At 46.0% G+C, this 27,410-nt stretch overlaps 1 protein-coding gene across 1 annotated transcript in view; it reads right to left on the bottom strand.

Moving 5' to 3' along the window:
• The window catches only part of MMP17 (matrix metallopeptidase 17), a 122,892-nt gene that overhangs the window by 34,342 nt on the left and 61,140 nt on the right, over positions 1-27,410 (bottom strand). Inside the window, exons 2-3 of the mRNA XM_090062861.1 lie at positions 9,716-9,848; positions 5,790-5,916 (exon numbers count right to left, since the gene is read on the bottom strand). Coding sequence (XP_089918987.1) covers positions 5,790-5,916; positions 9,716-9,848 — 260 coding nt within the window. The remainder of the gene's footprint in view (positions 1-5,789; positions 5,917-9,715; positions 9,849-27,410) is intronic.

The following is a 27,410-nucleotide window of genomic DNA, read 5'->3' on the forward strand; positions in this document are numbered from 1 at the left end:
GACAGCTATCTGCCTCATCTATGCCAATGGCTGGGATCTCAGTCTAGAAAAAGTCAACGGGAGTCTATTTCAACATGGGTGCAGCCAGCTGATGCCATCAGGGCTCCGGGCTTCAACATGATGTGTCCTACCCAAGAATCTCATGGCATTTTACAAAGACTTCAGGCTCCCCTCCTGTCCATGTCCTTTTTTCATTGGTTCTCATACAAATAGGTAGCCTCCAGCTCCAGGACGAGCAGCCGCGGCACGAGAGATAATTGATTCCAGGGAGAAGATGCTGGTGAAATCAAATTTCACAGCCCGTTTCCCAGGCTGTGAAAAGAGCAGCTGTGCTGGAAGAAATGAAGAGCGATGCAGGTTGATGCAGCGCTTCGCAAAGCCTGTCCCTGACTTCACTCCCTGTCTTACCACCGAGCAGACAAGCGTGCCACAGGGGCTGGGCAGTGACAGGCAGTGGCAAGGCTGACATGGCTGGCCTTTCTCTCTGCAAATTACAACGCCTGCTGCAGACGTCCCGTCAACCTGAGGTGCTTCCTCTCTGCTCCACTGACGCACGGTTTCATGCGGGGGACTCATGCATTCCTGCAATCAGCTCCTCGAGTGCTGCCTGTGCTGTGTTACGACAGCCACAAACCATCACAGCCTCTGAGAATTGACGCTCCTGCTCCTGCCTCACCTCCTTGTGTTTGCTGCCTTGACTCATTCCCTTGCCTGACCCTCAGAGGAAGGCCCCATAGCAGCCACAGAGAGATCAGTAGCTGTTGGGCGCTTTGGCCCTGCTTGCTTCGAACTCAGACGGGGAAAACTAGGAAGATGCAGGAAAGCAAATAGCATGTTAATGGACTGCGCCGCTGGGCTGGTAGGGCTCTCCTCTGATGGTGCCTCTGGCCCTGCTACTTCATACGCCACAGCCCAGCAAAGGGGGGAAGGCCTGAATTATTCAAGGAGCCAGAGATACTTAAAATGAAAAGAAACTGGTAAGTTCACAAGGGAAAGAGGAGAGGAAACAGCTAATGTCTATGGAGCGAAAGGAGCTGAGGGGCAGCTGGGACACATGTGAACTGAGTTCACCCTTGTGTATTCAATAGGCAAAGGTGGCTCAGTAACCCCTCCCGAGACAGAAAAGCCAGGAAGCACCAGAAGCCGAGCCTGGCTTATTTCCAGTACCCGTTTCTCTGCCACAGCAATTTGCTGGTGGCCGGGGGACAGGTCCAACCTTCTCTTCTCCCCAGCTCCTGCTTCCTCCTCCTTTCTGTTGATGGCCCAGCCTTTGTGTAGTGAGCTGCCTTAGATCCAGGCAGGGCCTCAAATATTTCCATCTCTCCTAAAGGATGAGCAAGGCAAAAGCCACCTTTCAGGTCCTATTTGTGCTGACAGTGACCAGAGAAGAAGCCAGCTCCCTCCTCCAAGGCTTGTACCCAGGGGTAGTCTGTGGCCTCGCTCAAAGTCTACTCTGGTTACCCACCCAAGTAGCTAGCTAAATTACTGAGGTAGGTAAGCCTCACTGACTTCATACAACACAGGCATGCTTCTACCATTACCATTACAGCCAGCTCAGATATGAGATGTCTACTCAAGCTGCAGTCACAGCAGAGACTGGGTTGCAGCCCTCTCCTGGCTGTGATGCATCCCTCGCTTCTCGGCAGGAGCGATTGCTCTGGCTCAGAGGCACCTAACGCAGAGGCTGCTTGGCTTTGATGATACAGAGCTTGGGACTTGTCCTTAACTGAAGATGGATGGTACTCCGATGAGTTTGGAGTGGGGGTGTGGTTTCGCTTGCTGCAGGATAAAGGCTGGTAAGATTTATAGACCTGGGCATTGGCTGCTGTGCTTTGCTTTATGGTGGCCTCTACTTAAGGAGGTGGATTTGACAGACAGCGTGTTTCTGGGTGATGATCATTCACCTTGGCTGCCACTGTAGAACAGGAGGCTGAAGGCAAAGTAATGTTAATTGTCCTCAACGTGCAAAACTCCCTTAGATTACCACTGCCTGGGGTAGCTTTCTGTGAAGAGAGGTGGAAATTAAATATGCAGAGGAGAATATAAGTCAGGTTCATACATCAGGGTTTCCTAGATATTTACACACTGCTTTTCAGAACAGCTAGGCAGAGGGAGGCAATGTCTTAAGAGGAGCAGGTGAACCAGAAACTGGGACTCCCGGGTTCTCTGACCAACTCTGCCAGTTCCCTCCCTGAAACTTAGGGTCCTCATCTGCATAACAGGGATAGGAACAGAGGAGTAATTAATGGACAGCTGAAGATGCAGTAGAAGCACAAAGCATTAGTATCAGTGTGAAAAACCTCAAAACTGATCACTAACTCAGTATGCAGCACTGATGGAAAAGGCATTAGGCATTAATGGAAGGATGCAACAACAGGAGCTGCTTATGGGAATATCTTATATGAATTGCTCGCCAGCAAGGTATAACCAAAAGTAATAAAAAGAAATTAAGCAAAGGGAAAAATAGCTTGAAAATTCTTGGGTAAATATTGTGTGGGGGAAGTGGCAGCAGATGATCTAATAGGCCATTCCCATCTCTCATTCCTATGATTTAGGAATCATTATTATACCCTCTTGTACCATCAGCTAGTTGAGGTGACTCTTGCTAGCACCAGCAGAGGGCACTGTGACCACACAGACAGATACCCACGACTCCGAACAGAGAATATGCACGGTACCCCCCAGGGAGCCATGCTTCGCTTAATACGGATTTTCAAGTTGTTTCTGCAGAACAAATGAGAAACAAATCCCAAACTTATCCCAGTCTGCAAAGCTACATTTCTGCCCAAAAAACTTTCTAAAAATCAATCCTTCAGCATCATATTTTGCTGGGAATTTACTGTTTGGGATACCTGTACGGCCCTACAGCTGTATGTACTGGAGATGACACCTGTTTGGGTCTGAGCTGAATGCAAGGATAGTACTTAGGAGAGTCCAAAGAAGAAATCAGTTGGAGACGAGCTGGACTAGCCACACCATAATCACCTTTACCTTGATGCCTTTGCTCCTCCATCATCACAAAATGCACTACACATCCCGCCAGCTGGGTGCACCCTTTAAACCAGCTTTTCACAGTTCCACTGGCTTATCTATCCTGGCCTCAATTGCAAATGGAAGAGCATAATATAATGTAGTAGGGTTTATGCCATCCCCCTCCCCCCCCAATACACCCTTCTGTCCTCAATCACTGTAGTGAAGGCAAACTACCACATTGTGGGGCTGGGTTGGTTCCTTCTCCAGCCAGTTTTGGAAGGCACCTTTGCTGCTATGCGCTGGATGTAAACAGCAGACAGTTTCAGTGGGACTGCAACCTTTGGCTAAAATTAGGAAACTTGAAGCTACATAACACTGTCCCTTAAGCAGAAACCCCAAAGTGAGAGAGAGGAGAAAAGAAAGGCTGAGCTCTTTCATCAGGGGCAGAGTTTTTCTATCCCGTGTGTAAGGACCATCTCTGTATGGACTTTTCCTGTAGTAACACAGAACCTCCTAATGCATCTCATACTGACGTGCACCTAACAGCTCTCGTCTGCTGAATAGCTGGCTTCGATCCCATTCCCCTTTTTTATGTCTCGTTCTAACCCCGTGCTAGTGACTCATTACGCCAGGATGCCTCAGGACATGACATGGAAGTCAAACAAATGATGCATCCCAAGTGCAGGGGCTGCAGCATAGCACAGATACATCCCAAGTTGCTTGTATTGCTAGCAATGCAGCTGCAGGTGCTCAGCAGCTAGGAGTGTGCTACAGGCTATACATTTTGCCTGAGTTTCTAAATACTGGCCTATTAGCCCAAGCTGAGCTCTGTGTCTCCCCAGCTACCACCTTGGAGACAGGCAGCTACTGGGGCCTGTCTGTGCTATGGTGTAGTCACAGCAGTGACTTCAATGAAGACGGTTCACCTCCAGAGTGCTGCAGACTGATGCCGGTCAGGGCTCTGGCCCTGAAGTGCAGCAATGTCAGAGGCAGCTAGCCCACTGATTCCCCAGAGGGAATTCCTATTGCTGTAACTGCCCGGAGGTCACTGTCCATACTACTCTTCTTGACCGGAGCCAGAAGGGCATGCAAATGTCAACACCTCAGGGCCCCATTAGAAGAACCTCTCCTTGAGCCAGAGCTTTTTCATACTGAAAGCTAAAGGCTGAATAACATGCATTTAGGTCATTCCTGAACATAACGTCCTTGCTGGATATACTGGAAAGCAGATGAATTCCTCACTTAAAGTCACCATCTCTCAACTCCTGTCTGCAGCAGGGTCAAGGTTTGCCCTTCCTGGCTGGGCTTGCTGCAGAGGTTGCACCGGCACATTTTGGCAGCACGTATAGGCCTGGTCTGGTGCCTCTTCTCTTGGCCTTTATGGAGTCTTCCAAAGGCAGAGAGCCTGAGGCTCTGAGATCATTTCGCTCTGCAGCAGCCAAGTCAATGAGCAGGGAAAGCTGCATCCAGCTTCCTTTGGGCCTGGTGTGAAGGACAGTCAGTGTAATAGATGGTCTTTGAAGGAGGGAGAGAAGAGAAGAAGGGAAGAGGAAAAGAAAAAGAGACAGAGAGAAATCATCCATGGCTCCAAGAAGCAGAAGGCTTCCCATCTCTGTCAGGGGTGGGAGGGAGAGAAATGCATGCTCTGAGAAACTCCACGCTCTGAGGGGGGCCCATCTGGGACCGATAGATCGTAATACATGAGTCTCCACTGCCTGAGGAAAAAGACTGGCTGTGTCTGTGCAGCAAACCTCCCATCCCTGGCAATGGCCCCTTCCCGTGCACTGTGCCCTTCCAGGCAGGGGGCTTCCTCAATCAGAACCAAGGTAGCAGCATCCACTTGCCTAGTCTGATTAGCCCAGCTGAGCGACAGTGCCAATAAACCAATCTAATGGGGTCACCTGTGCAGCCACACGAGTGCTGCTGATCTGTTTTCGGGTTAGGAAGCCGAAGCCGGAGCAGGGCAGTGCGCTTGGGGCACCACTGCCAGGAAGGGCAGATTTACAACATAGACGCAGAAGGGGAAGAAGGGAGCTACTGTGAGTAAGCGTGGGTTATTCATAGCCTTTAAGGAGGAGAGAGAAAGGAGCGAGTTGAGATCATCCATGGGTCCAAAAAAAGTTCATAAACCCTCTATTTCCATCTGGGGTAAAGAGAACCCACACAGAGCAAATGTTGGAGGATGGGAAAGGGAGGCCGGAAGCCCAAAGCCTTCAAGACAGCAACATTGCTGTAGAAACCCATCCAGTTCACTTGATCAGATGCCCCTTAGATAGACCTCAAAGCTAATCCAGCAAGAAGGACAGGCTGCAGGGCTGGGAATCAGCAATAAAAGTGGGGAAAAACTGGCCTGACAGGGCATCTATACACGTTATGGACCTTTGTTCCAACATGTGCTAATTGGCACACATCGGAGAAGACTTGATCAATCGAGTCTGCTGAAGTGTGCTAATTAGTGTGCTCCAGAAGCCTCTGCATCACGTGTATTCAGTGTTGCCACACTTCAAAACGGCAGTGGGGGCTCTAACTAAAGCTCGTTGAATGAGATTTTATTAAAGTGCCCTCACCGCTATTTTGAAGCGCAGGATGCTGAATACATGTGATGCTACAGGTGTTTTAATTAGAGCGGGTCTCAGAGCTACTCCAATTAAAGTGCCCCCCCCCGCACCCTGGAGCATGTGTATAGATGCCAGAAGCATGAAAGAACATGCTTTAACACGCTCACGCTCTGCCTCATTGCAAGCCTTATTTAACCTCACTCTGCTTATGATAGACTCCTCATTGCAACACTGAAACTGAGAAAGTTGAATGCCTACCTCCAAGATAAGTTCCTTTTGTTCCACTTCGTCACCGCCTGAGCGTACCGCTTTCGCCTGGCTTCTGACTCAGCAAGATCAGGGAGAGAGCAACGAGGTGTCTTCATTAATTCCAGCGTGGCTTCATCTGGTTTTCAAAGGAGAACGTAAAAAAAAAGGACAGCGGGAGGGGGAAGAGAGAGAGAGAGAGAAAGCCTTGAAATAATAGGATGGAAATTGGAAATAGGATGGAAAGTCTCTGCTTTCAGAGAGTGAAACTGTGGGTTCAAAATATTAATTTCCTTCTCTCAAGGTGAGGGAGGGGATGGATACTACAGGTACAGGAGCTTTGTGTGAGGCACTGCACTTCTCAGGGTGGCGATCCCTTTAAAACATGCTGATTGCCATTTCCCTGTCACCCTGATCTAGAAGGGAATACTGCTCTCGACTCTCCCAAGGTCTGACTCTCATGGCTGCTGCTTCTCAAATCTGTACATCTGCCAAGATGGAACGACTGCTTTCAACACCATTGCCGTGCCCAGCACAGGGAACTGGCAATGCTTCGCCAGCAGAAACTACACAACGCAAACAGCACTAACCGTTATTTTTTATTATTCTACACAGCCCTACGCCCCATTTTTTTACACTGCATCTAAATGATCCAGCGGCATATGGGGCTTGTCTGCACAGATGAGGCTACAGCAAGGGAAGGCATCTCACAGGAGGACTGCTGCTATGAACAAGGCTCTTCCTATCTGATTAGGAGCAAGAGACAGCTGAGGCCCCGGGCCCACCCAGCCCACACATGGTGCTATTTGCTGGCAATGAATGTCCCCAACCAGGGGCTGGGAGCACATCCTGCCACAGTGCTACAGGATCAATTAGCGTGGAGAGGGAATCATGAAGAGTTGTGTCAGTGGAACAGGCTACGGTAGGGCTGATCTTTGGTCTTTCTCAAAAATCGCCTATGGGGGCACTGATTTATCAGCAAGACATTAGAAAGAAGTCCTGCATAAGAGCAAATGCTGAAAGCAGGAGGCCTGTGTGGATGCAGGAGTTACCTACGGCTCTAGGACAGCTTCAGAGAGAGATATGGAACTGGAAGAGCCCTTGTCCTCACTGCTGCTCCCTTCCAGATGACATGGGTAAAGCTCACCTCTTCCCCATGCCTAGCTCATCTATATCAGTGGTTCTTGTTTGACTCAAGGGACCCACTCGGAAAATGTTAACTCCTAGTTTTCACTCATTTTTCAATTGTGGAAAAATACTAGAGCAGCTCTTCCATTGCAAAGACCTTGAAAAGACTACAACAGGACAGAATACTTTTAACGTTATGGATTCCCATTTGAAATCTGCAGATGTATCTTGTGGATTGTGCGCACGCAGCCAACAGTGCTAACATTGTGCAGCACCTTGTGGCACCCTTGAAAGGATTGAGAATCACTGACCTGCATGGATTGAGCTATGTGGGTGAGGGTGAGGGAAAGCGAGGCCATGGATGGAAGCCCTGGCTCGCATCCTTTCTTGGCTCTTTCATGAACACATTGCGGTATGCTCGGTTGGCGTAAATGTAAGAATGCCATCGATTTCAGCGGAGAATTTGGCCTGCTACCTTGTGCAAGAAACTCAGGTGCTCTGGGGAACCAGTGCGGAGCACACCAGCTGGCACACATTGATTTTATTTGAAACATAAACACTCCTTTCATTATTTCCCGTCTTTAAGCTAGATTGCCAATCATTCCCCTTTCGGCACAGGGCGGCCTTGTTAGACGGGAAATTGATTGGCAAGATGCTAATATTCTTTATGCTAAGTTTCTTTATTAAAAATTGATTATGCTTTTAAAAACTAGAGCCTCAACTGGTATAAATCAGCACTACTCCGTGTGTGTGCCAAGTTAGAGATCAAGCCTTATATTTAAAACTAAAAAGAAACGCTTAAGTACAGAGATACAACCCAAATCTATGATTTACAAGAAGAGTGCAAGGCCCATTTGCAAACTATGTGGATGAACCCCAAAACACCCCTTATCCAAAACTGCAGGAGGCCAGAAATAAGTCATAAAGGGAAATATAATTACACATATTTAATCAAGAATTGAAATCGAGGGTCCCAGTGATGGCCTGCTAGGAAACCCTGACTGAAGGCTGTTTAAATGGCACAAGAAGCAGCTGCTGCTCAGAGAAGAGCTTGCTGAAAGTTGGCAAGGCACATCCTGAATCTGGCAAAAGAGAAAAGCCTGCTAATTTTCAGCTTCCTTCTAACCCTCTCCTGAGTAGAGGACAGGGAAAGCAAAGTGCTCACCCTATAAGGAGGTTGCTTCTATGCGCACTGCTAGGCAGTTCACAGGGACAGGAGGAAAGATTTATCACCATAGAAGGTGGAGAGGGAGACTTCACAAAGCTCTGGATGATGCTTTTGTCCCCTCCTCTTGAAAATATAAACCACTGAGGAAGCAAGCAGCTTCTGATACAATTGGAACCGACTTCTGTACAGCACCAAACTTGTATGTGCTTATTCCAACCAAGTGTAATCTCTGAACTTTGGGCACTGCTAATCCCTTATAGGGTTGGTGAGGAGCCTGGATAGGAAAGACCTGAATCCGGTGCCAATTGTGAATGAACTGGATTCTTGGCGGATGCCTGGATTTGGTCCTCTGGAGCTCAGGGAGAAGCCACTATCAGGGCTCTGACTGGTACTCTACATCAGTGGGTCTCAACCTTTTTTGTACCAGGACCCATTTGTAAACAGAGATGGCTACTAGTGCCCCTCACTCCCGACCTGGTGTCCCCAGGCCCCAGCCCTCTAGTGTGTGGGGCAGAGGAGGCCCCAAGCAGCCCCTTGCAGGCTGGATCTCTGCCAGCCTACAAGGAAAAAGCCACAATTTCGCATGTTTTTCTCCTTTAAAGGAGAATCCGTTTTTAAAGTTTTTTTGATTGATTTTTAAAGTTTGCCCGTGACCCTGTCATATATTCTTGCAACCCACTTTTGGGTTGCAAGAATATATGAAACACACAGGTTGAGAAACGCTGAACTGAATGGTCAGAACCTGCACAGCTCCAGGGTGGAAGACAAAGGAAGAGAAGGCCTGACTTGCTATGCTTTCAGAGAGGGACTCCTTTCCTTAAGCAAGCTGGATATCAAGAGAGACAAGAGCACAGTGTCTCAACCACAAGCATTATCCTTTCCGGTTTTGTGTCTCCTAGCATTTTACAAGCAGGGGTGAATTCACGGTCCCTCCCGCCCTCTAACAAAGTGTTATGTCCATTGCACAGAGGTTAAAGTCCATGGCAGAGCCAAGGATAGAAAACAAACTCCCTAAGCCCAGTGCTTTAACCACCTTCCAGTACCTTAACTACACCTCTGGCTTTGCTATCACAGGTGAGAGGCAGCAAATCTCACCCAGCTCCCAGAGACATCTCACCACAAGAAAGGACAAGGGCAGGAGAAAAAGGCAACAGGAGCAGCAGTGAGTGGGAGTTTCAGAAGTGAGTTATCCACCATACCTGCATCTTATCCGAAAAGATACCAGCAATAACAATACTTCCAGCATAGAGATTTGGAAGGTTAAATAGGTATTTTTTCCACAATTGGATGGCGCAATTAATGCTTTACAAGAAAACAACCCAGTCTTCATTTCCTCTCTCTCTTTTTTTTTTAAGCACATCAAGAGCTATTTTAAACACAGTAAGAACCCCAGGGGCCTTCAGCTGATGCAGTAATTGTCTGCTTCGAGTTGTTGAAAGCACAAGGCAAGAAAGCACCTGAGCCATGTAATTACTCCTTACAACAGCAAACTGGGCCGTATGTCATGCACACATTAGATCCTAAGGGCGCAGCTCAGCAGGATTGGAGGCAGCAGCCTGGTCCCTGCCTGCTCCGACAAGGAGGCACCCGATTCTGGCTGGCCAAATGTCAGAAAGGGAGGAAGCACTGTTTTCAAACTGACCTAGTATCCCCGTGGCTTCGAGACCTCCAAACTGTTGCATGGCTGTGATGGCTTTTGTGAGCTCTTCCTGGGTCTGCAGTTGTCCGGTGACAGGGTCAGGTGGAGGCAGGTAGCCAAATCTTGTCAGCCAGTCCTGTGAAGCAAGGAAAGGGAGACAGTGAGAGAGGGTGGAAGGATACAGGCAGGGAGGTTACACATGCAGATGCTTTTCCCATTTACATGTCTACACCCCAGCTCCTCACTGAGCTGTACGGTCTCTGTTAACAAACGAGTGTGTCAGAACGGAGCTGTATACATTACTTAAGTAATGGAATCCAATGACCTTCATGCATTCCAGTGCTGACATTTAATTTTCAAACTATCTTTGATAATGGCAACAGCAGAGTTATAACACTTGGGATTACACAGCCATCCTTGGGCTCTCTTGGTTGCTAGCGGAGAACTGCGTGTAGGGGACGCTGGTTGAGGACAACAGAAGCTGAACAAAATGCTTACTGCAGAGGCCTGAGCCAGGTAAAACTCACCTGGTGCGAGGCTTCCTGCAGTTCACAGGAAGAGCTGCTGTGTTCAAAGCTTTGGAGGAAGCTCAGCAACTTTAGAAGCTGGTCGGCTTGGCTCGGCCAAGATCTTCCTATATTCAGCACATCCCATTCCCACCAGCAGACACCTGTACATGCTTGCACAGCAGCCTCTTTGGGTTGGGGGGAGCAGAATGGGGGTCTCCTTTAGCTGCAGAGCCTCAGTCACTCTGCTGGGACTTGTTACTATCTGGCCTTCTCCTGGTTAATTTTATTTTTGTACCCGAGACATCCCCGAATGCACTACAGGCAGCACGGGGAACCGGCGGGGGGGCACTCTGGCATGTCTTAAGGATAAAAGACAAATTATTGGTGGAGAGGCAGCAGAGGGACTTGGAACAACTCAACCAAGGGAAAAATCTGGGGGACATGAGGGATGACAGCTTTACAGTGCTTGGCCACTACCCCAACACCAGAGAAAGCCGGACTCCATAAAATCTAGGATGAGGAAAGAGGCCTTTGCTTTGAGTTTCAAAATGAGTTTTTTGGTGTCAAACGATCCTCAAAGCAAATTGTTCCTAAAACAAAGATGCAAAGTGACAACTGAGGCTCTCCGAGATGCAAGCAAACCAAAGCGGATGGGTTTCACTGGAGAGGCAAGACTAATGTCTCATGTTTTTATAGGCTGCCTTTGCCACCACCCAGCTCTGGGCCAACACAAGTTCCCACTGAAGCTGCAGGAGCCTTTCTTCTGACTTCAATGGGAGTTCAGTTAGGCCCTTTAAAAGGAACCAGGTGGCAACTTCTGAAATAGTTACCAATTAGCTAAATTTCCAGGCAGCTGCAATTGCCCAAGACCCAGCGTTGATTAGCCCTAAGCTTAAACAAAACCTGAACCTGCAGAGAAAACTCAGGGACACATGAAATTACAATGTGTTTCCTGGGAAATCATCCTATCGTATACACTGCAGGTTCTTCTCTTGATCTCTCCCAATTAGCTGTCAGGCAACATGAACTTTCAAGAAAAGGATCTCTCCTTCCAGAAACAAATGCTACCCAAGTGATACAAGAGGGATGCGATTTACTAATCAGAAAGGGTTTAAGTTTTCTGTAAGGGATCAACAGCTGCAGAAAGATAAACTGTGCAACTTCAAAGCCAAAAAAGTGATCTACATTAAAGGAAGTCATTCCCAGCTGACTGCTGTCTTCTGGTACGTTGTAAAAATATGTATGAACTTTTAAAGCACCCGTTTAAAAATATCATTCCATTGAGTCTTCCTGGCTTCGTTTATTTGACCAATTTGTCCCTTGATCAAAACGGATCAACAGCTGACGGTCTCTGGTGGTTTCTGAGTTTGGCAGGCGTAAGCCAGGGAATGGACACTCTCACCGATTTCAATAGAGTTTGCATTGAGATCTTAGCGATCTTGTAACCAAGAGTATTACTTGACTGGCAATCGATCACGCTTTGAACTGCGCTGGCAACAATGCCGTTCTGGAGACATCTTTCTCTCTCTCTCATCAGGCCAAACACGTTAATGACATAATCAAACAAATAGCGTAAAACATCTTGCTACAGCAGTCTTTTAAACAGCCTTATTTGTCATTTTTCTCATTCTTTCATTTCCACTTCCTCCTTTCTCAGCAAAGCAGGTTATTTATACCACCGTGAAGACATGATTTCTGTTTTCTTTATCTGTATCAAAGCCACATTGATCTATCGAGCCACGAAGGATGACTGTTGAGCTGGACTTTTACCTTGGTCAATATACCATTAATTTGCTGTAGTAAGATTAATGCCGGAAGTCAGTAGCTGCTTAATGCTGGGGTTTGTCTCAAATCCCAACAACACCCAAATGGTTACCAAGATGGTGGCGTTCCCAAGTTTATTTAACGAGTTAGATCAAGTAACTGAAAATGTACAGAGCTCTGCTGTGGATTTTCTTAAGCCTATTGTGACAGCCACGTTACCATTCTTTTAAACAGAACGGTCTCTGGCTTTGTCTCTCCCCAACTCTTCAGGGCTTTTTTCACGGCTGGGTAGTTTTTGCAGGGTTACACATTATTACAGAGAAAGCTGCTTATGCTGCTATTTCTTATTGTCTAAATGCAACTCCAAGATCCCATTAGCAGCCACATCACTAGGAATACATTAGCCACCAAAGAGCACAATCAGATAACCCCGCTGTTATTTCGTCACAGCAAGCACAGTCTGAGAGCTAGGCTGAAAACTCATCTGTGTTTGCTCTCGCTGCTATGATTTGTCCCTTTGCATAGTAAAAACATTTGTGACAGAAATTAGATATACAATTTGCACCTGATTGTTCATGAGAAATGGTCTGTGACATGGAGCCCTATGTCGGCCCATCAATTGCCAAGGACGGTGGAGTTTAATTTGGTTTCCCTCCATAGCCATGGAGACAGTGTCATTTATCCCTTATTGTAGCAGAGCCTTTTGTACACTGGAGACCTAACTCACCCAGCGTTACTCTAGCCCTCTTGGACAACGTATTGGAGGACAAAGGCCAGGAAAAAGAAACACAACTGCGTGTGCCTGAGACAGACAGAGAAGAGAATGCAGTCCAGCAAAAGCTCACGCTGATCCAGCTGCAACAATCATTGATCTTTATTACAAGAGAAAGAGAAGAAAAAAATAAGTTAACAGAATCCTTTTGTCCTTCAAAACTTTTAGGACAAGACGCCAAGCTCCCTGGAGCAAAAAAGCAGCTTTATTGCTACCTTGCAGCCCAAGAAGTGACAGACCCACCAATACAATGAATGCCTTAGGGCACATTCACAATGCTGATTCCTGGTTGCTCCATCCTGGATAGCTGCTCTTCCATGGCACTAGCTGCTCTGTACCAAGTACGGCATCCTGCCGCGGTCTGTGCTTGAGATACCCTTGCCAGAGGCACTGGATGCCACCATCTCTTTAGAGTCAAGGAGAGGGTGAGGCTTTTTCCTCTATTCTATGCAGCTAGCTGAGCTAGGGGAAAAGCAATTGGATTTGGAGGAGACAACAACTAACTACAATTTGCCAGGAAAATGTTTTCTCTTTCTGGGAAAATTTGAAATATTGGACATTTCCCCCCCCATTCTGAATCTAGATTTTTAAAAAATTAAACTCTCAAAAATTCTCATAAGCCTAAAATCTGAAAGCATCTCTATATGAACTTGAAACCCAGGACTCGTTGCATAGAAAAGGTCAAAATCCCTTTAAAAGCAAAGAAAGAAAGAGTCAAGAAGTTTGTTGAGATAAACCTTTTTCAGAGAAAGCTTTGGTTTCAACAAACTGATCTTTTTGGATGAAACACTCTGGGTCAAAAAATTTCCAGCAGCTCTACCACTGACTCCAAATTGAACATAAGAATATGGCTGAGATTTATCACAGGGTCATCAAGTTGGAAGGGACCTCAAGGGTCATCTGGTCTCAGAGATGATCCTTGTGCAACAAAAGGAAGGATAACTTGAAGGTAAAGATACTGAGGTTGCACTCGACAAGTGCTGGACTTGAGTCCAAAGCTTGGCAAAGTCACTCCATTTTGCTGTGCCTCCGGTTCTCATCTGTAACATGGCATAACAACGTTTCCCATTCTTTCAACCTTTGCCTACTTAGATAGCAAGAACTTCAAGGTGAAGTCTGTATTTTACTGTATGTAAAATGCAGCAACTAGCTCACTACCTCCAGGAACTAACAACCAAAATAATACTGTGCACAATTCATTTTCACTGCTGACACAGTCAAAGGAAGAATCTTTACAGGGAGCTTTTCTTTGGGTGCCGATGGCTTTCAAAGGCAGACAAAAAAATGTGGGTGGGAAGAGCTCAGAAAGAATCCAGATGATACAGCTTCATTGCCGAGCAATAAAAATGTACAGGGAAAGAAAAAGAAAAGTTAAAAGTGCCTACGTGGCAGTAGCATCCAGAGACACTTTCATTTGTTTGATGCCTCCTTTCTATTGCCGTTGATAAACACAGCTGCAAGCAGGATCTTTCTTGCTGCTCAGCACTAAGCAAGTGATTGGCATAGAGACTTCTCTTCAAACCAGAGGCATTATCTTTATTGATAAAACATTATTCTGGCGACCTACGTATCTCCCCGATGGAGCTGTGAATCACTTTCCACCCAGTGGAGGCTCTGTTAGAGTTCACGATGGGTCCAAACCGGGGAGGTAGGATATCCAAACGCTTTCACCTCCCGAGCCAGGGGCATTAACAGTCCTGGCAGAAGGAAGGACGGGCTATATATTAACTGGTAAAAAAATAGAAAAGGAGATTCTGGCGGAGACCAGTGGACACCAAGCCATCATCCTGACTGCACTGCAAACGCAGCCTACTGTTGCATCAAGGAGTCAGGAAGGTTAACTCCGCCAGGCACAGCTCCTCTATCCCCACTGTGTATTTATTTGTTTTACAGTAGCATCTAGAAGTCCCAGCGATGGCCAGGGTCCTTTTATGCTAGGTGCTGGATAGCCCCATCGTGAGACCCTTGCTGCCTGGGAGATTTCACGGGGGAGGCGAACCTACTCTGTATTCCCATCCAGACTTGCTGCACGGCCCACTGTCACTGTCGCAATGGCCATCAAACCCCGCTCTATTCAACTGCAACTGTCTCGGGGAACCAATGGGTAGGAACAAAATGTCCTTGTGCCTAATTAGCGAGGACAAAATTAATTGGTAAAGGAATTAACAAATCCATTATAAAAAAAAAAAAAGAGGAAGAGGCTTGAGGGAGGATGCATTATGATCAGAAATATATCTGACAGCAACTTTTTTTAGCAAAGGGTCAATTAAGACACAGCACTTATTTTAATTCCTCCTTTTCCCTCCTGTGTCTGCTGTCCGTTGCTTCTCTAAGGGGGAATATTTCCCCCTCCCCCACAGCATGCGGGATGTCATTAGCATCAGGACTTTAGGTTTTGTTTTAAAACTGGCAGCTTTTGTAATATTGCCTGCTGGGATGCAGCTTAATAAAGCACTTTTATGGCCAATGGCTTTGTACTTTTGGGGGAGGGGGGGAGAGGAGAGTATGGAGGGGCACGCTATAATTTTTAAATGGCTTGATTTAATGTATTTTTCCTTTCCATACCCTGCTGTGGTTGGTGACCAATACATTTATGAAAGATGTTTTTAAAATGACTGCTTTTAAGTGCAGCTTCACTTTGAAAAGTGACTATGCTAACTATGTCACTACGGCCCTTTTTTCCCTCCACAAAAGCTGTTCTCTGGGTGCATACAGAGTCTGAGTTGCGCACTTCAGTGATGGAAAAATAAGCTGTTTTCTTATTCTTTTTTACCCGTGTTGGGGCTCCTGGAAGAGCACGATGGAGTAAAGCTTGGTTTAGGCCTTAAAAGATTGGGAACTGAGCCGCAATTGCAGAATCTTACTTTTTTCGTGATGCACAAGTCAGAAAAAAAACAATCAAACAAACAAACCCTGCTTGATTTTCAGCTCTTTTTGCTTAGAAACTAGTTGGAGCTGTAAACAGATGAGAGACATTCCTCTTTTTATTGCACAAAAAACTAGAAGTCCCAGGCAGGCCCCAGGTTTCCATTGCGAGACAGCAAGCAAGCACAAACAGAAAGGTAATCCTTCATGTCATCCCTGATGCAATGTTCAGATTGGAATAGCACTCTCATTTCTCACGCACTTGAGTTTTATTTTTCCTTTGCTCTTTTGCTCTCCAGTAAAATTAAATGCTTCAGTTGAAAATGGGCGCATTTCTAGTTCCTCTTTTATAGATGACTTCTGAACTTGGGGGTTTTCCTTTAACAAGTCTTGGTGCTATAAACTGGATCATTCGACAGCTACGGATGACAACAAAAGGCTTGGTCAGCAAGATTTCTTCTTTGTGATTTATTTTTAAGGGTCACAGGTTGGCATTTACAAGAAAATAAAACAGTTCAGCATATCCAGGAAAGTAAACTGAAAAACTCCCCCTAAGCGCTCATCTACTTGTGTGACCTCAGGCTGAAGAATGAAACCTATGCTGACTCCCAAGCAGCCACGTGTGTTAGCATAGTTATTATAACCCGAAGGCTCAGAGAAAGCCGGAGCCCCATTTTTCTATGGACTGGGCTAACACGCAAGGATAAAATCTGGTCCTCTACCCCAAAGAGCTTACAAGTCACATAGCTCACATAAGGAATTTGTAACTAAGCCAGAGATTGAATGATCATCTCTCCATCTTCCCACTGCCACGGTTGCAAACAGATCAAGGGGAAGCTCGCTTGAAGTGAATTCCCTGCTTATTTAAAGGATCCAGAAATGTTCCTACTCCTGCCACTTTCTGCTTCAAGGCTCTCAGCAGTGATTACCTGCCATTTGAGTTGGACTCCAGATTCTTTTCTACTTTCTGTCCTTAAGTTGAAGCAAGATTGTGAGTTGCCAGATGCCACCTGTGAGATGGCCTTTTTTCCCACCCTCAAAAGAACAGCGTGTAAAATGATGCTTGTAGACATATCGCTTGCAAAGAAATCAGGTGACGATGCAAGTAGACGGGATACTTGTGTATTTTGATTTACATACATAATCTTCAGTGGTAAAATGTCCTTTTGGGAAAATTAAAAGACACTTTCACTCGTGCTGGCTTGAGACAAGGCAGGTCTCCCCAGCTGAAATACTCTTTTTGTTAATATTCCATGTCAAGCTCTACCAAACTGTGCCTCTAATAAATTATTGCACTGATCATTTATACATTAATCAAGCTACCTGTTGTTTTTATTAATTTAAAAAAAGATTCCATCAAACCAGCTAGGCTAAATCCTTACCCCATCCCAGGCTGGGCTTTGGCTTGCTGGCATGAGTATAGCTATAAATTGCTTTCCGCCTGCTGGGCCTGCCTCCTCAATTCTTTGTACATAGGAAGGAACGTGAACTGTACAAGCTTTCTGCTCCGTCTTGAAGAAGGCAGGCTTCTCTTCCCATAGCAAGCACACAGTCATGAGGTATGGGGGTACGGGAGAGGGTTTATTTTTGTGGGGTCACTCCGGTCCCATTTCATCCTCAGCTTTTTCCACTAGAGATTTCTAAACCTGGCATTAGGTGAGTTGGTAGTGTAAGAGTTATGCTGTAGTGGTGATGCCATTAAGCAAGCTGAAACTATATGCATGTCTGGCTCTATATCAAATTACTGAACCATGCCTTCTCAAATGCCAAATTTCTGACTTTTCAGAGATGTTAGTTGCCCCTCAAAATCCTGTTCTTGTACCCTATATTTACGTCTTTTGTATTTAAGCAGAGGGAACACTGCTAGTGAAAACATGTCACCGATTAATTCAACCGAGAACATCAGACATATTTGCAAATTTATCAGAGTTCACTAAAACAAAGGTTTTCTCATTGCAGGTAGAAAGTAGCTGGGGCAACTCATTACAATACTGGCAACTCTTCTGTATGTTTCCAGCAACTTGATGTGGCTGAGAGCTGGCATTACAATGGTGAATTTAATTTGAGAATTAAAAAAGGCAGGATGTGGAGAGACACCAGCAATACTGAAGAAGAGCTCTGCAAAGTTTAAGAGTATCAAGTCATGTTGCTGTTGTATGAACGTGTCAAAAACAATAAGGACATCAGCAAGGATATGCACATATAATTAAGTACATACCAAAGCCTTGCTCCAGGAATTAAGAGCATTGTACCGGTGCTAATGCAGGTCTGGTTCACCTGCTACCGCAACTTAAGAGCAGATGGAGCTACCCGCGACTGTTATTGCAGAGCTCAGTTAAATAACCTGGCAACCTCTAGGTACCAAAGGCTTTGTGCAGAATTGCACCTTAGAAGGGGCTACTAGTCTTACTGCCGGTGGAAGAAGTGCCACCAAAAAGTTGTGGAACTAAAGCCCACTCCACGAGAGGGAAGACTGGACTCTTTAACCCTGGTCGGCAGCCAGTTTAGGAGCGGAGCCCCGATAGACGGACAAATAAATGATCTCCTTTGCTCTGGCAGCCAAACTGGGTCTAAATGTACTTCCCTTTGTATTAAACCGCAAGGCTGAGAGGGGGACACTGGTGTGCAGCTCAGTGTCTCCATATCCAGTGCCTTGCACCCTGGAGAGGTCACTTTAGCTTGGCTTTATCTTTCAAGCAAGGATTACGCTCAGCAAACTGATGTTTCACTCTGCATAATTCGGCTGTCTCGTGGGACAGACAGATGCCTACCACTACTCAAGAGAACAAGGCATTTCAAATGCCTTTGCTGCCGCATGTTCTATCATGCTCCTGGGAATCTGCACTTTATTTACCAGAAATTCTTGCTGGCTGGTGTTGAATGAGAAACAGAGCTCCCTTTCACGAAACAAAATCATCCCATGCAAAAATAAATAAATAAAAGCATCCTTCCTGTACAATACAGAGCAACACAAACAAAGTTCGATCTTTAGCTAGATTAGCCAGCATCAATGGCCAGTCTCAATATCAGTTCTTGGATTTATTTGTTCTTAGCACTCCTTGGATGCTTATCTTTACAGCACCGTTATCTCCACAAAGCTTCCAAAAGCCAGAGATCCAAAGCTTCTTAAAAGCTGACAATGCCGATACCTTGAACAAGTAAGCTTATTCAAGATGACTGGTTCTGCAAACCTCAGTGCACTAAAATGATGTTCAGGTGAAATCAATATAATATCAAGAATACAGTACATTTGGCAGGAAAGGACAGTCTGTTTTTGCTTCATGCATCTACCCTACTCTGCTCAGCATCAGTTACCCAGTTAATAAAACTTTTCAGCACTCCTTTTTTGGGTTGTAGTTATGGTATTCCTACGTGCCTGGGAAGACTAATTTAGCCCTTTTCATCCTGCCACCCTCCAAATGAGCCCACAGCGAGCATGAACAATGGGAAAAGAAATAGAAAACGTAAAAAACTTGTTCTGTCTCCTTAACTCTGCCCCTTCTTGCAATGCAGAAGTTCAACAGAAAGCAGTGACAAACAAGCCAAGCAAAAAACAAATGATTTCAGAGGTACTGAAAACTGCCACGGCCTTATCACTTTAAACACATGGAAGAAAGAAAAATTCAAGTACCAGCTTTCCCAAGATTAATGACCCAGATCAGTAAAATAAAGCAACAATCTAGCTGTCCAGCACAAATGTCTAACATGTGATTTTCTCCATCTCCAATACTGCTTGTAAACAGAGTAGAAACAAGCAAAAAAGAAAGACATAAATTAAGGGAAATTGCTTTGCATTATTTGGATTTTTCTTCACAAGGTTTACAACAATCAAGTTTTTGTAATTATTTGCATGAGACTGAATGACCTTAGGAACAATGCCCATTAATTAGAGCACCACATATGGTGCTGGATTACTCCAAGGGCTGTGTTCTCCCGACGTAATGTTCTTTGGGCCATGCTAGAGCCAATAATTTTGCTCCGAAGGTTGTCACGCACCTCTCTAATGAGCCATCGTATGCACATAATCAGCTGATTAATTCATTAGAAGGAAAACTGCAGTTTGGATTAGAACCAGGATTTTGGCTGCTTCCACTGACGAACTGAAGGAAGAGTTTCATTAGCTCATGCCGGAGGAGTTCACTTGAATCCAAACAGCCGGTTAATCCAAACTAATACAGCCAACAGGATTCTGTATAGAAGTTAATACAACCGCTAATGAATTTTTTTCTCCTTTAAACGTTCAATTAGGTTAACAACAGCCGTGATGCAGAAGGGCACAACCTACGACGCTCAAAGGCAGCAGTGTTTGCAGCCTGACATGACAAGCCTTCGATGCCATGGAACATGGTGCTTCGCCATCGCTAGAGAATTGGCAAAGGGAATACATCTACTAACATGCTGCTCACTTGTTCGCTGGCAGCTGTGCACAGTGCTGCTGGATTGCAAGTTTTGTCGCATGCAATTTACATCTTGTTTGCATCCATCAGCGCTTGTATTCTGCCACTAGCAGAGCCAATGCCTGCAGCCTGACTCTACTGTCCTGGACCTCAGAGAGAGATTGACACCGGGGGAAAGCGAATAAAAATCAAGATCATTCTTCCTTGGTAGCATCCTATGCTTATTTGCAAGGCTCTGAATGACAACACAAGGTGTAAGAGGATGGAAAAAAAACCAAGTATCAAACCACTGAGTAGGTAGATGAAAACCCTGCGTAATCACATCAAGTCATAAGAGGATTGTTGTGCAAGAAGGAAGCATATTTGCCCTCCAGACTAAAGGGAAACACAACTGAACCAAAGACGGTGGAACTAGGGATATAAATATCATTTAAAATATTATGTTTCATCTCTTCTAATTATATCAGTTAACCGATTAACTGGTAACTCACAGCTCGTTCAGTAGCCTCTGGTGGGAATGGCACTGAGCCTTGCCCCTTATGTCTTCACCGTGCTCCCAGCACTAGGCCAATGGCACGGGAACCAGAGGGTATGGCTGAGCCACTAAGGGGTGCTGCCCAGCTGTGGAGCCGTGGCTTTCCCTTACCCCCCTGGGCAGGGGCTGGGGACACAGCCTGGGCTGCAGACCTCTCCTGTGCCTGGATCCCGCCGCCTTGGGGAAGGAGGTGCCGAGCCCCGCACAGCGATCAGGCGGGTACAGTGAGACTCCTGGCCCACAGTGGGTCTGCCTGGCCCTCCTGCAGTGGCAGGGCCCTGGCAGGGCAACCAGCTCCCTGTGCCTCCCGCTGTGCTTGTGCCAGACCTGGAAGGCTCCTCCGTGCTGCTGGGCTGGGCCTTCCCCAGCTCACCCTGGCGGGGATGGGTTCCAGTGGGGCAGCCTCTGCCAGATGCACCGCATCCTTCTCCCTCCTGCTCGCGGTACTGGGGCTGGCTTGACCCAGGGAGGTATTGCAGCAGCTGGAGCAGGCAGCGCCAGGTCTGAGGGGGTGCTGCCAGTCCCTCTTGGGTGACAGCGCAGCCTCAGGGCGTTCCTGAGCGGTTGCATCTTTGCAATACAGAACGGTTCCCATGCCATGATTCCTGTAGCCCTCAGCAAAGTGGCTGCATTAGGGCCGCGAAGGAGGCATAGCAAGCCATGCTGTGCTCTGGCTGTCCTGGTGGACAATCCCCCTGAGGACCACTGCTAGTTGCTGGAGGTCAGTGAAGGCTTCAGGTCACAGCACAATTTGAAAATAGTAATTTGAGTCTGTGGAGAATCTGGCCCTGTGACTTAAGGTCAAGATTTCTTAGGGTGATAATCTTTTACTGGGCCAACTATGTAGCTGGAATAGAGTTAGATCAACTTTTGAATGCAAGAAATCAATCTTTGTGATCAGGCCTGATGAAGCATGTCTTGGATTTGAAACCTGGTCTAACTCTATCTCAACTACACAGTCGGTCCCATAAAAAGATATCATCCTAAGACATCATAGAAAATGAGGGTTCGAAGGGACCTCAGGAGGTCACAGCTAGTCCAACCCCCTGCTCAAAGCAGGACCATCCCCAGCTAGATCATCCCAGCCAAGGCTTTATCTAGCTGGGTCTTAAAAACCTCCAAGGATGGAGCTTCCACCACCTCTCTGGGTAACCTGTTCCAGTGATTTATTACCCTCCTTGTGAGAAAGTTTTTCCTAATATCTAACCTAAACTTCCCTTGCTGCATCTTGAGACCATTGCTCCTTGTTCTGTCATTTGCCACCACTGAGAACAGTCCAGCTCCATCCTCTTTTCAACCCCCCTTCAAGTAGTTGAAAGGTGTTAGTAAATCCCCCAGTCTTCTCTTCTCCAAACTAAACCAGCTCAGTTCCCTCAGCCTCTCCTCATAAGCCATTTTTGTTGCCTTCCGATGGACTCTCTCCAATTTATCCATATCCTTTCTGTAGTGGGGGGCCTAAGACTGGACACAGTACTCCAGATGTCACTTCACCAGTGCCGAACAGAGAGGAAGAATCACTCTCCTTGATCTGCTGGCAACACTTTTACTAAAACACCCTAGTATGCTGTTAGCCTTCTTCACAACAAGGGCACAAATCCTTGCCTCTCACATAATTTCTGGTCCACCACCACTCCAACATCACTCTTACACACTCCTTAAAAAGGTCAGATATTACAACCTAAAAGTTACAGCTGTAAAATACCTTTGCTTTACCTTTGTTCATAGAAGTTTTGCCTTTGTACAAAGAAGGCAGGGAGAGGGCTTGAGTTTGCATGAAAAATGCAGATGTGCTTATACCAGTGTAGTTTCCTGGCAGCTCCAGCCTGCACAAGTGTGGAAAACACTTTATTGTGATACTCGGGAAAAAAAGAAGTAATTACCATTGCAACATCTGGTACATAAACAGTGGCAGAAGAGTTTGGATCTGGTCTCAAAAATACCTCTGAACACCTGGCTCAGCCCTGGTGCTGATTGGTACAAGTCATTATTTTTGTCACCGAGGGCTGTACATTTCAGGTTAATTGCCTGGATCACTCAAACCTCATTTGTGTCAAACAAAGCCGAGTGCTGTCTTTTGGATGTACTGCAAGCCAGAGGAGTGAGAGGGCAGGGCAGGGCAGAGGGAATACTTCAGTAACAACTGCTGCAACAGAGACGGGCTCCTTCTCATCACAAACGGATTGAAAATGATGAGGGATTTTCAATGCTGGTCTCTGAAGATGATCTTAGGGCCCAGTGCTTGCACAAAGCAAGATGCAGGATTTGTCCTCTTTTTCTTTCCTTGATGCCTGCGCTCCTTTCTTGATGTGAGAACGAAGACCAGAGACATGTTTTACATTATATCTGACAGTTTAGTAGCCAAGTAACAGAGTTTTTTTTAAAAATCGGTAACATGTTCCCATGTATACACACTCCAGCACTATTTCAGATTAACTGAGCCAACAGCAAAGCCACTGTGTGATAAATGCCCCTAGATGGAATAAGATTTGACCAAAATATGCTGGAACCGAACTCTCCCCATCCTGTTCAGATAGCATCTCCCCTCTATTCCTTTTCTGGCACACAGAGCTCCCCTGCATGTTTCAACTTCCTGTGAAAACTTCACAGAGGAGCATTGGAGCTGCTAGCTCAAATCGGACCCCAGGTCCATGCTGCGCATTAGGTTATCTTTGAAAATGGCCAGTACCAGATGCTTCAGCAGATGGCATAAAACCCCAGCGGAGTACTACACCCGCAGAGCAGTGATGGTACAATTGCACGGATGTCAACAGGATCAATGTGCATGTATGTAATCAAGGCCAGGGCCCTGTCCACCTGGAAAGAAGAGACTGCTTATTAAAAACTCCAACCAAGGTTTTTTGTTCTGCTCAGGCATGTCAGTACCCAGGGAAACTGGTTGTGCCTCCCTGATTCTGTGATCAAAACTGTACCCACTCTGGTGTAATTTAAAGTATCCTGGGGCTGCTGTCAACTGAGCTAGCAGCTTCCCAGGAAACATCCATCAGATAAACACAGCTGGGGCCCAGCATATTCCAGCCACATCCCACTCCTCTCCTTCTTGGACCGGACACACCATCAGTGCTGGGAGCTCGGGGGGCAGCAGGGAAGATAGATACTCTATCTCTAGGGCCACAGGGGATCCTCTCTTCAGGAACATCTGTCTGGGAAGTTGCAGTTGCCTCCCAATTCCATTATTTTGGTGCCAGGGAGGCAGAAAGTGCCCCCCGTTGCAGAAAGCTAACAAGTTCAAATACGGATTTATTCGGCAGTGCCCAGTTGAGTGATCTGTAGGAGTGGATCTCCAGGGGTTTGATTCATCTACGCAACCAGATGTTTGGATGTTTAAATGAAATCTCCAGGCCTCTGGAGTGTTCAAAATTGGACCAGACTAATGCAATTGCAAAAGCAGGTTTTTTAGGGAGCTTCCAAAAGCTGTCCCTCTCCCGGCTGGGCTGGAACCAAGAGATGTGGACACAAAAACACGTTGTTTGAAATAAAGAAATGCTAACGGGATCTTATCAGACTGCGAACAAATTGAGTTCATACTTTGGGTGACATTTGGGGGTCTCCTTTTATCCAAGCTAGATCACCCGGCCCTAATTTGGACCCAAAATGCGAATTTGTCTGCAATGAATGGGAAGAGCTGGAAAACAAATGTATTGATCTGATTCAATCCCAGGCCAAGCTTCAGGTCTTTCCACTTCAGTCATTAAACCACTTGTAGGAGTTAAATGACCTGACTGTTCTGCACCAAAACAAAACACTCGATAACTCCATTGATTTGTTCTGTTGTTGGGTCAATGTGTCCCCTGCAATGGAGTCGGGCTTCTTTATTGCCTTCCTCCTCGTGGCACAGTCTGCGACAGGAAAGCTTTCTTTGTCCTTTCACTATCATATCTCAGGGGTCTCAATCACCGATTCATGGGCTTCAGATTTTTACCTCTGATAGTTTGTCCAGCCCCTCACAGATGTTCCTAGATCTGTAGTTTGGTAAAGGCTGCAGTCATCCTCTTGATAAAGGTCAAAAACTCTCTGTCATCTTTTTGTCCCTTAATGGTAGCAGTTAAGTAGAAATGGCTTTGAAGACAACCCCAGTGCATGGACTGCTGATTCAAGCATACTCAGAGTGAGGCACAACTGATTCGGAGAACCATCTTGCCTACAATAAATACAGTCAAAAAGCTCAAAACCCCCTCCACAACCCAGATCAAAGCGATGAGAGTCCTCCCCCTGCCGTCAATGGTTTTTGGATCAGGCCCTTGCTGCTTCTGACCTACATCATCTCCTTTAAAGGTATTGGCTTAGTAACAAGGAGGGGCACAAAAACTGGAAGTTTTGTCAGGGATTGAAGTAGAGGACCAAGCTCTTCAGTAAAGAGTCACCTCCAGTTATAACTGTTGGCCCTGAATGCGCATGGCTACGAGAAAAGTATGCGAATCAACACTCCTGTGACTAAAAATCACTGCATTTTCTGGTTCATAACTCTTGTAAACAGCAAACATTACAACAAGTAATTTTTCTTCACTTGCTTTTCCACTTAGTTACACAAGAGTTTTAAATGAACGTAAGTGCAATACAAGGTTAGACCAATGGTCCATCGAGCCCATTCTGGTCTCCAACAGTGGTAGAAATGGATGCCATAGAGGGAGAGCACTGAACTGGATATCACTGGAGTAATCTATTCCCTATTCATTATCATCCCTGGCATCTACTATTATTGATTTAGGAGATGCCAGAGGAAACATCTCCAACCATTCTGTTCAACAGTCATTAATGGATTTATCATTCATGAATGTATCCAATCCCCTTTTGAACCTGGCTATTGAGATTATCCATGATCATCAATGCCGTGGATACATAAAAAAGGGAACTCTTTCTAAGCAGGTAGGTTCAACAGCATAAACAGTAGGGGAGGAGGGAGGGGACCGAGGCAGCAGCCCCAGATGCCACCTTTGATGGGGGGCACAAAAGTAGCCGTTGCTGCAGCAGTGGCTAATTTCACCATCACAACTGGTGTGGCAGGAGCCGGCACTGTCCTGGGTGCAGAGCTGTGCTGTTTTCCCTCTGGGTGGCTTAATCAATCCGAACAGAAACAAATCTTATATGACACAGTGGACCTATGTAATGGTGCAAGTGACAATGGAATCACAGAAAAAATACATCTAAAGAGGTCATCTTTTCTTGTTTCAGCAATGTTATACTGTTGATTCATATTGAACTTGTGACCTACTAAAACCCCCAGCTCCCACTCTGCAGTGTGGCAGCCTAGCCAGCTATTCCCCATTTCATTTGTGTGCATTTGACTGTTTCTTCCTAAGTGCACTACTTTGCACTTGTCTTTACTGAGTTGCATCCTACTTGCTTCAGAACATTTTCCCTGTTTATCAAGGTCACTTCGAACCTTCCCATCCTCTGAAGTGCCTGTGACCCCAGGCATCCCAGTGTCATTTAAACACTCAGTTCCATCACACGAGTCACTAATGAAGACACTGAACAGTGTTGGTCCAGGACATATCCCCGGGAGTCCCATATGCTGTCTGTTCTCAAAAGTGACATTGAACCTTTACTTTCTGAGCATGAATCTTCTGCTAGCAATGAACACCTTACAGCAGTTTTATCTGTGCCACATTTCCTTCACTTACGTGTGAAAAATAGTGCCAACGCCTTACTAATATTGTAGTACATGACACACACTATTCCACCCCCATTCTTCAAAGCCCTGTTCCTCTAAAAGAAAACTATGCGGATCAGGCACAATTTACACTTAATGAACCAACTGTTGTTAAAAAAAAAAATCCCACTTCATGAGCAATCCATAGTTGGCACAAATTACTCATTGAACAACTGCAAATACACTCATTTGAATCACGACCTGCTGCAACTCAATTTGCAAAACAGCAATAGGGGGAGGGGTAAATTATTATTTTTTTTAAAACCCAAAAAGACCTAATTGCAATGAATGATTTATGTTGTTCTAAGTAACATGGCAGCAACTTTGAGGAATACTCCACTTCTGGACGAAAACTTGTGTGGAGAGCAACCCAACTCTCACTTGGAACAGCATGTTAGAAAGTATGTAGAACAAAGCAAAAAATCCAGATTGTATTTTCCCCATGAGTGATTAAAATTACATGGTCCCTGATTTCTGCAAACAGCTGAACCATGCAAGGCAAAACTTGCTTTTACCAGCACTTCTTTTGTTTTTTTCCCCAATTGCTAATTTAAATAATAATAAATGTACATTTATCCAGGCACTGGGATCCCCCAGGACTCTACAAACTACAGAAACGTATGCAGCACCACCAAAGAATGTGCCAGACTACGCAAGGGGTTGAAAAGCAGTAATGAGCTAACAAAGAGCAACAGAGCATGCCATGTGTTAGCCACGGAGACTGGCACAATCCCTTTCCTCTGCCCAAAAGCACCCTAGAAGTTGACTGTCCAAGCAGAGCTGGTGGGCAGGCTTTTCGTGCATCATTCATGCAATCCATGTGCTCTGTTTGAGCAGCGAAAGGTACCTAGGATTCAACCCTTGGGTTTCATAAGATCTAACGGCCTTGCCCACTCTGGAGAATTACCAAGATTTTCATCACTGGGGCTGTAGCACCAGTGCAAGCAAAACCTCCATGAGGAAGTCTGCATCAGTAAGACTTGCCCCCATTTCAATTAGGGATATGTTGTTCCACTGCACGGCAGCTTGGTCAGTCTGCTCCAGGAGCAAACCATGCCAGTGATGCTGCTGCTTGCACCTTAACCCTGCCCCACTCTAGCAGACCTGGCCTGGGCCCATGCAAAGGTGAGGCTCCAACCATGTCACTGCCCAACAGTGCCCCTGGAGTCCCAAATATGATGGACA

The sequence above is a fragment of the Crocodylus siamensis genome, chromosome 9 (genome assembly GCF_052110815.1).
Source record: "Crocodylus siamensis isolate JL-2025a chromosome 9, ASM5211081v1, whole genome shotgun sequence".
Taxonomy (NCBI): Eukaryota; Metazoa; Chordata; order Crocodylia; family Crocodylidae; genus Crocodylus; species Crocodylus siamensis.